Source organism: Triticum dicoccoides, chromosome 1B (genome assembly GCF_002162155.2).
Source record: "Triticum dicoccoides isolate Atlit2015 ecotype Zavitan chromosome 1B, WEW_v2.0, whole genome shotgun sequence".
NCBI classification, from domain to species: domain Eukaryota; kingdom Viridiplantae; phylum Streptophyta; class Magnoliopsida; order Poales; family Poaceae; genus Triticum; species Triticum dicoccoides.
Window position 1 is genome coordinate 402,536,435 of NC_041381.1, and position 14,737 is coordinate 402,551,171.

The following is a 14,737-nucleotide window of genomic DNA, read 5'->3' on the forward strand; positions in this document are numbered from 1 at the left end:
CAAAAATTTTACCGAGGTCGGGACGAATAGGCTCACACAGATTGCGCATACTGTGGTGCAAGCTACTCAGTCTGCTTTCATGCCGGATAGGAACATCCTCGAAGGAGTTGTGGTCCTGCATGAAACGCTCCATGAGATCCACACGAAAAAACTTGATGGTGTTGTTTTCAAGGTGGATTTCGAGAAAGCGTACGACAAAGTCAAATGGCCTTTCCTTCAACAGGCACTCCAAATGAAGGGTTTTGATGAAGCATGGAGGAGACAAGTGGAATCCTTCACGCAAAAAGGGAGTGTTGGAATTAAAGTGAATGACGATATAGGCCATTATTTCCAGACACACAAGGGCCTGAGACAAGGTGATCCAATGTCTCCTATTCTCTTCAATATTGTCGCAGACATGTTGGCAATCCTGATAGGTAGGGCAAAGGAAGCCGGTCAAGTAGGTGGCTTGGTGCCGCATCTTGTTGATGGTGGTGTGTCCATCCTGCAGTACGCTGATGATACAATTATCTTTATGGAGCATGACTTGGCAAAAGCGAGAAATATGAAGCTGGTGTTGTGCCTTTTCGAGTAATTGACCGGCCTGAAGATAAACATCCATAAGAGTGAGTTGTTCTGTTTTGGGAGAGCCAAAGAGGAACAAGATGCTTATAAGCAATTGTTTGGTTGTGAAGTGGGAGCACTTCCGTTCACTTACCTGGGTATCCCCATCCATCATCGTAAGTTGACAAATAGCGAATGGAAGTGTATTGAGGATCGGTTTGAGAAGAAACTGAGCTGCTGGAAGGGAAAACTCATGTCGTATGGAGGCCGATTGATTCTCATTAACTCGGTGCTCACGAGTCTGCCTATGTTCCTTTTGTCCTTTTTTGAAGTTCCTGTTGGAGTCAGGAAAGGACTGGACTTCTATCGATCCCGTTTCTTCTGGCAAAGTGATGAGCTTAAGAGGAAGTACCGTTTAGCCAAATGGGACGTCATCTGCCGACCGAAAGACCAAGGGGGTCTAGGTGTTGAGAATCTTGAGGTTAAGAACAGATGCCTCCTCAGTAAGTGGCTTTATAAGTTAGCAGCTGAGACGGATGCAACTTGGGCGCAGCTTTTGCGTAATAAGTATTTGCACTCAAAGACTTTGTCGCAGGTGACAGTCAGTCCGACTGACTCGCCGTTCTGGAAAGGGCTTATGAGAGTTAAAGCTACTTTCTTTAATAGAACAAAGTTTATTGTTGGTGATGGCAATAGTACTCACTTCTGGGAGGATACTTGGCTGGGGGAAGCGCCGCTGGCGCTTCAGTATCCTTCGTTATATCGTATTGTGCAGCGACGAGATGCTCTGGTTGCAACGAGTTTGCAGTCCAATCCCTTTAATATTCAGTTTAGGAGGGTGCTTGTTGGAGATCAGTGGGAAGCTTGGCTTCATCTGGTGAGTAGACTGATGGAGGTTCAGCTTACTCACCAGCCCGATCAGTTGTGCTGGAAGCTTACTACTTCTGGGGAATTCACAGTCAAGTTGATGTACCTTGACGTCATCAATTCTAGTGTTATTCCTAGTTCCATACATGTTTGGAAAGTTAAGGTTCCGCTAAAAATCAAAGTGTTTATGTGGTTTATACATAAACAAGTTATCTTAACGAAAGATAATCTGGTTAAGCGCAACTGGACAGGCTCTACTAGGTGTAGTTTCTGTGATCGGGATGAAAATATCAAGCACCTTTTCTTTGATTGCCCGTTGGCGAGTGTTCTGTGGCGCTCGGTACAAATTGCCTTTAACATTACTCCTCCGAGTTCGGTCGGGTCGTTATTTGGAACGTGGCTTGTTGGGATAGAGTCCGAAACAGCTAGACAAATTCGAGTAGGAGCATGTGCGTTGTTATGGGCAATCTGGAACTGCAGAAATGATTTGGCTTTTAACAGAACATCAACTATCCATTTTTTGCAGCTTTTATTCCGGACTACTGCGCTAATCCGTATGTGATCCTTACTCACTCCGATGGAGGTCGGGGAGCGTTTGGTTACTGGATCTCTCCGGTGGGAGATGGTAGCGCGGGATATCTTCAACCGGTTTGGATGGCGGTCATGTAATAGGATAGACGATTAGTTTACCTATCCATAGTTTGCCAGCCGGTTGTGGCTTTTGGGCCTTTTTGGTCTTTGTTTCTATTGCTCTTTGTGAGCTATCATTTTGTTGCAGACTGCAAGACATTATTGAACTACTTTATTTTTATAATAAATGTAACCGTATGCATCGTTCTGATGCAGAGGCCGGGGAGTCCCCTTTTCAAAAAAAAAAGTACGTAACAATAGCCAGTCATTTACCATCAAATGGACGTTTTCGTTGCGTATTTACAATAGCCAGTATGAAGCAGATGAATAAATGGATCCTCTAGATTAGGCTGTCCGCTTTAACACACTCCGGGATAGATGTCACATGATTTGTTGCCGAAAAAGAACGTTAGGGATGCATGAGAATAGGTTCAAAAATCTGTTTAAAAAAGAATAAGTTCAAAAAAAGATGTATTATTAGCATTTTTGTTTGGTCAAATATAAGCATTATTAGAGATAGTATAATACTCCGGGCCCACAAGTCGGCGTAGCCCGCCGGCGGCTCCGCCAAAAAGGAACTTGAACCCAATCGCATCGTCTCGACAAAGGAAACATAAGATGACATGACATGCATATATATCGACACACAGGCACGCCACACGGACACAGAAATACATACACGCATAGCGCAGCGGCTGCCTCCTGGGTGCAGGATCGAGCTCCGTCGATCCATCGGACCAGCGAGTTGCCATGGCAGCAGCCAGTGCTCTTCTCATGGCGGCTCTCGCGGTCTTCGCCGCGGCCGCCGCGGCGGCGCTGGACACGTCGCCGGTGCCGTTCGACGCCGGGTACGCGCCGCTATTCGGGGGCGACAACCTCGTGCGGTCGGCGGACGGCCGGAGCGTCACGCTCAAGCTGGACCGATACACCGGTAAGTAATTCAATCAATGGAACAGTACGTATTTCCGATACCCGTTTACATACCCCGATCGCGATCAAAGTCGATTTGGTTTTCGGCAGTTATTTGATCGCTCCATCGATCGAGAACCCGATAATTATATTCCAAACTAAGTGAGTGTGACGATGCAGGGTCTGGGTTCATATCCAAGTCGGCCTACCGCCATGGGTTCTTCGGCGCTTCCATTAAGCTGCCGGCCGACTACACCGCCGGCGTCGTCGTCGCCTTCTACGTACGTGCCCCAGCCTAGGCCCCCTGTTCCAGTTTGATCCTTTTATTTACTTGTTTCGTTCGATCGATTAATCTGCTGGGTCACTTGATATTTCGACATGACTAAGCCTAGAAATCAACTCTACTTACGCTGGTGACTGGTCTAGGTAGATCGATGACCATACATGTCCTATGAATTACCCAGTGATCCACAACACACTCCGCTTGCTTGTCCGCGAACAGCACCACAAATCCACCGGGCGGAACCGTGTAAAGTGCTGCTGCTCGTTCTTGTCCATCGAAATGGCTGAACAAGTGTGGCTGCGTACCACGCGGCGGGAAGGGAGGAGAAATTCCGTCTACTTTCCCCTCTGCGTGGTGCAGTGCACACCGGTCAGCATCATGTCGATCGCTTTCGCTTTAGCACCGCCCTAACACCGGTCGTGCTAGGTAGGCGTACACGAAACACCCATCCGCCATCAGCCCAAGAAAAAGAAGATATGCGCGATATATACTAAGCTATTGGTGTAGAAATGGACGTCCATCATCTTGGCGTGCGTCGACCAATTGCCCTGCAGTATGGGTAATCTATCGGTCTAAGCTAGCTCGATCCATCTCGGGTGGTTGCATTGCATTGGTGGGATGTGTCGACATCGATGGCTAGCAAGCTAGCTTTTCTGGCCTGATTTTATTACCCTACTCGGCCCGAACAACGCTAGTGAGGCTGAGTGACGGTTTGTTAATTCCATCTCTTTTTGTTCACTTCAAGAAAGAAATTTATGCTCGGCCCTGGTGCACCTTCACATGGTGGGTGATGTCGACATCGATGGCTTGCTTTCAAGGCCTAGAAAAAAAATCTTGGCCATCGGTTGCCCTATCTGGCCCAAACAACCCAACAGTACTGATTCATATCTTTGTTATGATCATTATTACCCCTCAAAAAATATATGTTATGATCATTATTATTTCTCAAAAAAAAGTTATGATCATTATTTGTCTTCCCAAATTATGACAGAAATGAAGAAAGCAAACACGTATACCGGAGAAATAAAATGTTATACTGAGGATTCAGGCATGCACCTTTGATTGGCATGCATGATTAGTTCTTTGGTAACTGTTTGATTGGTTCAAAATTTCTTCTTCTTCCGATCGAAATATTTATCTCTACGAGAAATTTTGGTGCTGCTGTTGCTGTGAGACAGCTGACTTGTTCATGCCATCGAAAGCTTTACATTCGTGCTGGTGTGAGACTGACTTGTGCGTGTGCGCTGTGCAGCTGTCGAACTGGGACGAGTACCCCAAGAACCACGACGAGCTGGACTTCGAGCTGCTGGGCAACCGGCGCGGTCACGGCTGGCGTGTCCAGACCAACATGTACGGCAACGGCAGCACCGTGCGCGGCCGAGAGGAGCGTTACCATCTCCCCGTCGAACCTACCGTCGCCGGCGTCCATCGCTATGCCATCGCCTGGACCCCCAACAACATCGTCTTCTACCTCGACGGCGTCCCCATCCGCGAGGTGGTCCGCGTTCCCTCCATGGGCGGCGACTTCCCCTCCAAGCCCATGTCCGTCTACGCCACCATCTGGGATGGCTCCGCCTGGGCCACCGACGGCGGCAAGTACAAGGTCGACTACGCCTACGCGCCATTCGCCGCCGAGTTCTCCGACCTCGTCCTGAGCGGCTGCGACGCCAGCAGCGTCGCCGACCCCGAGGGGTGCCAGGTCGACCTGCTCACGCACGACGTCGCCGTCATGGCCCCTGCCAAGCGCGCCGCCATGAGGGGGTTCCGCGAGCAGTACCTGACCTACACGGCGTGCCGCGACAGGGTGCGATACAAGACCACCGTCTTCCCCGAGTGTGACGACCTCGCCGACGGCGACTCCAGCTTCCACCTCTGGGGGGAGTCCAAGAAGAGGCGCCGCCGCTCGTCGTCGCCGCTGCAGTACTCTTCCAGCATGCAGTAGGTTATGGGTTCCGATCGAATGAGTCGAGTCGATCGATGCATGACATCCTCGAGATAGTTTTCTCGGTCGAGGTTGGTGCATCTGTCGGATATGTACACAGTACACAGGAGGATTACAGATAGGAAAACGTCAAGAAAAACGTAATTTTATCAATAGTACATACAGTAGTACGTCCACTTGCTTATATATAGTTTAAATGTTCCAAACCATTTTCCGGCCGGATTCCATGAACAAAACACGAGGCAACGTCTAGTAAACAAAAGACTCCCAAACATGAACAGCATCATCCCAAGTCCCAACAAACCAAACCACCAAAAGCTTTCCATGTTCTACAACATCATGACTCACTCCTTCTGTCTTTTTTTGACACCGGAACAACCTGAAAATTCACAGGGGCACACACATATGAACCGTTTGGGGAAACTGGTTGAAAAATGGATGCAAATTCTTAACACTTTGAATACAAGACAATATACAAGGCTAATATTGCAAATATATGTGTGATAACTAATACACATACAAAAATATTTTGTAAAGAGACAAGGCTTGAGTCAAGAAATATTTTGCACACACACATAGACTGGTTTGTAAAGAGAAATAAATTTTGGTTGAACTAATCTGGGATGAGCATCCCAAGCCCGGGTAAAGGAGGAGGGTTGTGATAGGCTTAGCAAGCCAATAACGTAAAAACTAGCCAGTCTCATTGTTATGAAACTCATTTAAGCGAGAGTAATACTAGGATCGGTGACCTCCTAGGAAGTCCTCGTGAAAGGGTTCCATATCTAAGGGTTGTGATAGGCTTGACGAGCCAACGTAAAAACTAGCCGGTCCTTTGGGTATGAAACCCATTTGAGCGAGAGTACTACTACGATGGATGACCTCCTGGGAAGTCCTCGTGAAAGGGTTTTATATCTAGACTACCCCAACTTGTTTGGGACAAAAGGCTTAGTAAGTAATCTGGGATGAGCATGCTTCATCTCAAATCAATAATTTTTTTAATGTAGCATCATATGGATAGAGCAAAAAAAAACTTATTATGTCAATATTTCCTAATACATCTAATCAATTCTCCTACATCTGGAATGGCATGTGCAGCTTCGTTGTCGATGAAGCTAAGTAGGTGCACCAAAAACCGCTTCCATAGGTGGTCACCATCCTAAATGAGAATAATAAGTAACTATCTTGGAGTTTTGGCATAGTAGAATGTCAAATCATGAAACAATTAATGAACACTGACCCGGCAAATAAGATAATTTATTACTCCCTCTGTTCTTAAATATAAGACTTTTTAGAGATTTCAATATGAACTGCAGACTTATATTTAGGAACAGAGGGAGTAGTTATTTCCCATTCGATGAGTGCATAAAACTAAAAAGCATAATAACGAGACAAGTTCTTGTAGATGAATTCAATGTCATTATCTTGACCATTGCAAAAACTAAATAAAATGCTTTAATGGGTTTCAAAGACACTCACCTACCTATGCTTTTTGGAACACGAGTTGGTAATTGACGATGCCAGAAAAAAGAATATCATCGTTCCATTTGAGATGCACTACTTTGAGTGCTTGCAGCCGTGATCAAGGACCTTCATAATACTCCGAGTGATCTTATAGCAATTTAACTAATATTTGAGGAAAGTATGTATCTGCAGCGGTGAACAAGGACCTTCATAATACTCAAAACAAAAAGATTTCCCAACAACGGAATCGAAAATCTAGAGAAGTACTCTCTTCGTAAAGACAAACAAGAGCGTTTTGATCACTCTTTATTAAGAAGTACCAGTCAACGGTCATGCAATCATGCTCGAGTCAGGGACATCATCTTTAGTAAGTCGTCATACAGAACCAGTACAACAAATGCAAGCAAGCAACCAAACAACTGCCAATGAGAAGTCGGAGCAAGGCTCTCAGTGCACAAACCTTATGAAAGCTTTCAGCTTTCATGTGGTTGTAAATAGATCTTCACCAGCTCCAACATCAATGGTACTGAAATTGTTGTCAGCTAGCACCATGTCAGAATCCTCTTCGGCAACCTGAAAAATGTTTTTTCAGATAATGCCCCAAAATATAAGCTGAGTAAAAACATAGTTTTGCAGACATCACTCTTTTCTTAGAACTTGTCAATTATGTTTTACAATCTAAACAAAAAAATAACATTGTTTTGATGATCTAGTTCAAACAGTATTATCTGGTTAGCATACACGTAGTAACATATGAGGGACAAGGGAAGGCAATCAATACAGTTCGTCGGTTTCTTAAGTAGAAAGGCCAAAGACAAACAACAAGACATTTGAGAAATCAATAGTATTTTGAAGAAAACAATTGAAAGAAGTGATTTTAAAGCATGAAGACTCTGAAGTGCATCATGATGGATGATTCAGCTATGCTAGTTTTTTTTAGAAAAGAAGGATGACCCCCGGTCTTTGCATCTGGGCGACGCATGCAGCCACTTTATTAATTATTCTCACAAGACCTTATAAAGTCATACAACAACAAGACTAAAGCCATCATCTAAGCAACAACTGTCGCTACACCTATCCAATTGATGAAGGGGCGCTGATAGCCTGGGCTTAATACCAAACAGATATCACAGCCAAACCTAAACATCTAAGACCTGAGGTCCCAACCAGGACGCCTGCCTGGTATGGGCCACCTACCAATCTGGCGCACTCCTCAACCAGGATGCCTGCGGGTGTGAGGCCGCCGCAGCCACCTGCCACGAGTCCATCTTCAGAGTTGTACTATTGCATCTACCGTGCCAGGTCTCTCTGCCATCGACGCCACCACGATGCCAGACAGCGTCGTCCTCCTGTGCGAGTCCATCCTCCCACATCGAACTCCGAATCTGCATTGTGCCACGCCGTCAAGATCCGTCGCCATCAATGTATGGATGAAGCACCGCTCCACCAAAGAAGTCGTCCGTTGGTCCCGCGAAGCCGAGTGCACCTCCAAGAATGCCGACCCAAGGGGGTTACGACACATGATTGCCGTCAACATCCGATCAGCTGATCTAGGGTTTCCCCCGGAGGTATTGAGTGGAGTTGGGAGCTTCACCTAGGTGATGCCTTCATGAAGGAAACGATGATAAGATCATCGTCATCACCGGCTCCGGCCATCGACCGAAGACTAGGTTTTCACCCGGATCCGTCCCAAGAAATCCACCCAACAACCTGTGCACCGTCTCGACCGCCTTCAAAGCCCCAGATCCGGCCGCCTAGATCCTGCTACCAACCGCAACAACAGTGCCACAGTGGGATCCCTGGCGCACCGGCCACTGCCTGAGTGTGCCACCACTGGAGCCTAGGAGGAGGGCTCCCACCCCGCCTCGCCAAACCGCGAAAGCCGCCGAGATAGATCCCGCGCGCTCGTCACCGTCTCTAATCCGAAGCAATCCGCATACAGATCGCTGTCACAGATTTGCCTTCGATAGAGACTGCACCACGCCATGCCGTCGCGAGAAGCCCGAGCTTCACCCGCCACCATCGTCCAGGGCCGCCGCCCCGGGATCCAGACAGAACATCGCCGTTGCCACCGGCCTTGTTTCGCCGCCGTCGACCGTCCACTGCGACCTCCGCCGCCATGCCGCCGACGGATCTGGGCGAGGATAGCCATCCTCCCCGAGGACACAAGACGCAGCCTCTTCTCCGTGTACTCGCACGGGAAGCCACCGTGGCCGCGTCCCCACCCCTCGCCCGATGCCGCGCAGGTGCCGCCCCGCCGCTGGCGAAGGCTGTCGCCACGAGGAAACCCGCACATAGTTAGGCGTCGACCCATCTGCAGCCGCGCCTTGGGCCCGCCGCCGCCAGGATCCGCGCGCCCCGGCGCCTCCGCTCGGCCTGGCCGCTCCCACGGGCCACGAACACGAGGAGGGGAGAAGGCCCCCGCCGCCAGCCACCACGGGGGGCTTTGCCCCGGCGGCTCTGGCCGACAACAGCGGGGAAGGGGAGGAGGGGGAGGGCTAGCGGCAGAAGGTGGCGGCGCCGCCCGTGTCGCCCGCGGGAGGGGCGACGCGGGGGCTAGGTCAATTCGTGACGCGGGGGCCCAAAACTTTTCTCACTCTGCTATGGATCTCACTCCGTTGTGGGGTTGTGTGGTGAGTAAGAATGTACACAGTGCCGGGAATACCCATTGCTATACCAATGCCAGCTAGTTTTAGAGCAGGGCCATCATTTACTCCATCTCCAGTCATAGAAATAACTGCACGCTCTTCTTTTAATAGCCTAATGATCTTTTGTTTGTGTCTAGGATCTGCCCTAGATAACAGAAGGCCACATTTCTTTTGCAGAAGTGTCTTTTTATCCTCAAGTGCCATGAACCCCCTCCCTGTAAAGCTCTTCAAGCTAATGTCTTCATCAGGTGAAAATACACCAATTTCATGGCATGTCGTCTCAGTAGTTTCTTTGTTGTCTCCTGTTATCACCATAACACGGATGCCCGCAGCTATGCGGTCCTCCACATCATCAAAGACCTCTTCCTTGGATGATCTTGCATAGCTAAAAACACCCGTAATAGATTTGTCAGCATTGCAAGGAAACGTGTACAGAAAATCATATTATCATATCCTGGTCCCCGACTGAAAGATTTTTCTAGATTACAGATTATGAAGTGTAGCGCAACATTGATACAAAACATGTCCAGTCTTACCCTTAAGCCAGCCAGACAAGCAAATATCAGGTCGGCTTCAATTGCCACATAATTGGCTGGATCCAGCAAAAGCTTGTGAGTAGGGTGGTATTCTCCATCATATGTTGTGAATTCTGTAAGATCCTCCATGTATACAAATCCGAGGCAGCACGGCGCTTTTGTTGACAATCCATGGAGACTTGCCAAAATAACTTTTCTTGATTTCTCATCTAAAGGCACAACTGAACTATCCTGCAGCTGAATATGGCTACTCCTCTCCAGCAAGGTTTCGACGGCTCCCTGCCATCAGGACACATCATCATGCACTTAGTGTCACTCTAGCAAACATAAAACAATGGTATAAAAAGGACAGCCCGGTGCATGTAGCTTCCGCTTGCGCAGGGTCCGGGGAAGGATCCGACCACTTTGGATCTTTAGTACGCAACCTTTCCGTTTGCGCAGGGTTCGGGAAAGAGTCCGACCACTTTAGGTCTTTAGTACGCAATCATTCCCTGCATTTCTGCAAGAGGCTATTTGTAGGAGTTGAACCCGTGACCTCATGGTCACAAGGCAGCAGCTTTACCACTACGCCAAGTGCTCCCCTTCCAACATAAAACAATGGTATAATGAGCATAATTTTATTTAACATATTAGTGGGAAATGGCAATATAGCAAGAGATACAACATTCTCACAAGTAAAGTGTTGCTTCCTGATTTGGATGCAACATTAATTCCCATTGATTTCCTTGTACGGTCGAAATCAAGCATGACAATCCTTTGGGCAGCATTCCTCCACCATCAGCAACAGCCTGACAGCAAACAACATCACAAAAATGCTCAGTATATACCTGCAGGTTAGCTCGGTAACACGTATCAGAAAATATCAAAATAGTATGTTATGTTAAGCTAAGCTCGAAAGCATCGATTGATGCTTACCTAATGCCTCGGATGGATGAGTAAATAACATAAAACTACTATTTTACAGGTTAGGGTTCCAAAAAACTACCGGTTTTAAATTTTTCTCAAATAACTACCAAATGGGCGGTCGGTTGTTTCAAAAAACCCAAATCGTCAAATGCTTTACGATTAATCGTGATTATGACAGGTCGGACACACATGTAAGAGCTCTGACTGTTGACCGTTTGTTTGTCCGTTAGGGGTGGGCCTGCACATAAATTTAAAAAAGCAATCAGATCCCTGTAAGTTTATAAAAAAGCAATCAGGTCCTTGCCACATCACGCAACCATTGGCGCAGGTCTATCCAGACCTCGCGATGGCGCCTCCTCTGCCCGGCGAGCCACCCACCGTCCACCACCGATGATCACCGGCGCTCAACCCCGGCCGCTGCTCCGCCTTACCTGCTTCTCTACGCTCGCAGCTGGCCCGTGTTGGACGACGCCGTCGGGCCACTGGCCGCCTCTGCGCTTGGCGAGGGCGCCAGCTCCCCATGGCGGGCGGTCAGCCCTGGCGGCCCCATGGCGGGCGGCGACCCCCAGGTGGCTCCCCATGGCGGGCGGTGACGCGGTGACCCCCAGGCGGCTCCCCATGGCGGGCGGCGACGCGGTGACCCGAGCTAAGCCCCATGGTAGGCGGCGCCCCAGGCGGTTCCTGATGGCGCGCAGCGGCGCGGCGACCCAAGCCGGAGGCCGACGGCGGGGCGCGTGGCGGCGGCCCCCACCGCGGACTAGGCCATTGAGGCCGGTGAGCTCCTTGTCTCCAGGAGCTTTGGCTGCTCCTGCCAGCAGTAACAACGGAGGGGGGGGGGCGTGGCATATGGCGGCGACCGGACGTGGCATGGGACGACGGCGTGGGCCAGCAGTGTGGCCGACCGCCATGCCTATTTTCTGGCGTTCTTTGCGAGCAGGGAGGGTGGAGGAGAAGAAGGGAGGCAGAGAGGAGAAGAAGAAAATGGCTAGATGAGAAGAGACACTGAGAGGTGATTCTAGATTGCACTGTAATTCTGAGATGATTTTGGACGATTCCTGAGGCAGAGATGAGTTCTTTTGTAATTTTGATTCCCAAAGCAATAATTCTTCACAATTGAGCCAAAAGAACTGGCTCTTAATCTGCTGGTTTCTCAGTACGTCCTGATTGAGAAAAAGTAGTACGTGAAGGAAAGAATGCTCTATCTCTGGATCCATCCGGAGTAAATAGCATAAAACTACTACTTTACAGGCTAGTTTTCCAAAAAACTACCGGTTTTTAATTTTTCTCAGATAACTACCAAATGAATGGTTGGCTTTATCAAAAAACTCAAATCGTCGAGTGCTTATCTATTGATCGCGATTATGACAAACCGGACCCACACCTAAATGAAGCGTTAGTTTGACCGTTTGTTTGACCGTTAACTGACATGTGAGGCCCACATGTCAGAGCCAGTTTTTTTGGCTCAATTGTGAAGAATTACTGCCTGGGGAATCAAAATTACAAAGGAACTCATCTCTGCCTCAGGAATCGTCCAAAATCATCTCAGAATTACAGTGCAATCTAGAATCACCTCAACTTGGCAATTCTCGTCATTCCCGCAAAGCAAAACGGTTTGCTTTGAACAAATACCCCTATTGGCAACTGTATTTACAGCCAGAATGCCACCAGGGAGGGCCGACCGAGCGAGGCAAAGAGCAGGGGATTTCTCACGAAGCGCTTCTTCCTCCCCGCACACCCGTCGTCTCCAGCCAAATCGAGCTAGGGTTTGGCTCGCGCCAGCCAGCTCACCGCCCCGGCGTCTTCAGATCCGTCGGCGGGAGGCCCCTACGACGCCGCCCCAGGCCGGCCGCCCGTTCTCCTTCACTCCTCCTGGACCGGCCGCCCCTCCTCGACTCCTTCCCGCCCGCCCCGACGTCCATCCTCGCCCTGCAGCAGGACGCCCCCGGCCTCCGCCCGCCTGCCCGGACCTCCCTTCCCTCCACCCGGAAGCAGGACGCGCCCGACCTCCGCCCGGCCAGGATAGCTGGTGAGCGCCTCCTCCACTGTCTCTCTTCTTCCTCATGATTCCTCATTGTATTGCTACTGCTACAGGAGGCAAAGCAGGGGAATCTTGTATGGTTTCTTGTTAGTTAATTTGTATGTTGCTTTGGATGATGCAAACATGTGATTGATGGCATGTACTGAAATTTAGCAAAAAAACATTGTATGAAAATCTGTAAGGAATGTACTTCTATATGATTGATTGCTTACTATTAATTTTGTGTTGGTATGGATTGATGTCTGCTTAGTAAAAAAGATTGTATATATTAAAACATTGACATGTGAATGTCGTAGATGGAAAAAGTGAAGGGTCCGAGCATCTTGTTTTTGTGTTCACATTACACATGAAACTGTCAGTAATAACCAAGTATTACCAATTCAACACTCACTTGAATCTAATGGCGTTCCAGACATTTCAACAGACAACTCATAGAACAATCACAGGCTAAAATTACAGAAAATAACTGGACAGATAATTCTGTGGGCAGCATCCCAGAATCATATTCTGGAGAATTATGAGGGGAAAAGAACTGACCCTAATCATCATGGGGGCCTACAAGTGGAAAGACCTTCAGAATACAAGGACAACAACAACAGCGTTTCAGCTACTATTCGAACCTGCCACCACGAGCTTGCAGACAGGGGTTGCTAGCCATTGCGCCCGATTCAGCCTGATGGTCAAAATGCAACGCGAACACTTTAGACCTAGTCACACCGGCAAATAGGTTTATTTTTCTTTTTTTCCGATCTTTTACTGTAAATTATGATTATATTTTTTACAAGTAGGAACATTTTTTACAGAACCCATACGAGTTTTAAAAAAATGTTAGCAATTTTCGAATTTGCAAGTTGTGGACAATTTTAAAAAAATGACAGAACCCACATGAACATTTTTTAAGTTGTGGACGAATATTGAAAAATAGAAACATTTTTTTAATTACAATCAATTTTCGGTGAACACAAAAAAGTTTTTTCGAAAATGTGAACAAGTTTCTGATAGTGATTTTTAAAAAAACATGAATATTTTTGAAAGGAGAACAAATTTTGAATTGTGAACAATTTTTTTTGTAAACATGAATATTTTCAAAAACATGAACTTTTTTTTGTAAACAAGAACATTTTTAGAATTTTCGAACAAAATTTTGAAATGGGAACAATTTTTACAATAACGAACAAATTTTGAACTTTTAGAACAAATTTCGAAATGGAGAACAATTTTGAAAATCCCAAACAAATTTGAAGTGTGAATTTTTTTTAATACGTGCACAAAAAACTGAAAAAATAAGAACATTTTTTGAAATTTGTGAATAATTTTTGAAAACAGGAACATTTTTTGAAAGGGCCATTTGCATTTCTGTCCCTAACTCGAACCACCTAATCAGATATACCCTAATTCGAAAGCCTGCTCAAATTTGCCCCTCCGCCGTTAGGTGCCCTTACAGAAATGCCCTTCCGCGCCGTTACCGTCCGGTCAAACAACTTTGACCGTCCTGAAAAAAATAGCAAAAAATTAAAAAAATCTGAATTTTTGTGAGATCAAAGATACTCATGTGCGCAAGGTGCGTGCAAATTTTCATGCTATTTGGACATTCCAGGAGCTTGTGACGAGGAAAAATAGTTAATATGCACGCTTGTGAACAGTAAATTTGAAATAAAATAGCAAGAAAATTCAAAAAAATATGAAATTTTTTGGTATCAAAGAGGCTTGGGTGCACAAGGTGCTTGCAAGTTTTTGTGATCAAATGATATGCGCGGAGCTCTAGCAAGAAAAAACAAAATAGTCATTTTTTCCCAAGTTTTTTCCTGAGCCAAATTTTTGTTTTTTATCCACAAGCCCCTCCAATGTCCAAACACAAAAAAAATTGCACGCAGCTTGTAGACCGTAGCCTCTTTGATGCCAAAAAATTTCATATTTTTTTGAATTTTCTTGCTATTTTTTTGAATTTACTATTCACAAGCTTACATATTTATT

The 14,737-nt window shown here is 47.0% G+C and overlaps 2 protein-coding genes across 7 annotated transcripts; one reads left to right on the top strand and one right to left on the bottom strand.

The window, feature by feature from the left end:
• The first annotated feature begins 2,699 nt into the window (after positions 1–2,699).
• Positions 2,700–5,383, top strand: LOC119337720 (probable xyloglucan endotransglucosylase/hydrolase protein 29). The gene is made up of 3 exons (XM_037609880.1): positions 2,700–2,971; positions 3,130–3,230; positions 4,485–5,383. Exons 1-3 carry the CDS (start codon positions 2,791–2,793, stop codon positions 5,172–5,174), a joined length of 972 nt encoding a protein of 323 aa, XP_037465777.1. The 5' UTR covers positions 2,700–2,790; the 3' UTR covers positions 5,175–5,383.
• Positions 5,384–5,428: 45 nt separating this feature from the next.
• Positions 5,429–11,366, bottom strand: LOC119337728. 6 transcript variants are annotated; one of them, XR_005163583.1, is made up of 5 exons: positions 10,492–11,366; positions 10,245–10,400; positions 9,820–10,098; positions 7,096–7,208; positions 5,429–5,553 (listed from the first exon to the last, which is right to left on the bottom strand). XR_005163583.1 is itself a non-coding variant. In XM_037609892.1 (5 exons), exons 1-4 carry the CDS (start codon positions 11,245–11,247, stop codon positions 10,304–10,306), a joined length of 444 nt encoding a protein of 147 aa, XP_037465789.1. In that variant the 5' UTR covers positions 11,248–11,366; the 3' UTR covers positions 9,270–9,668; positions 9,820–10,303. The 6 variants fall into 6 exon arrangements, 1 of the variants encoding a protein (XP_037465789.1); XR_005163580.1 differs by lacking the exons at positions 5,429–5,553; positions 7,096–7,208 and adding an exon at positions 9,270–9,668 and having other exon boundaries at positions 10,492–10,963; positions 11,066–11,366; XR_005163581.1 differs by lacking the exons at positions 5,429–5,553; positions 7,096–7,208 and adding an exon at positions 9,270–9,668 and having other exon boundaries at positions 10,492–10,607; positions 10,915–11,366.
• Between the last annotated feature and the right edge of the window lie 3,371 nt (positions 11,367–14,737).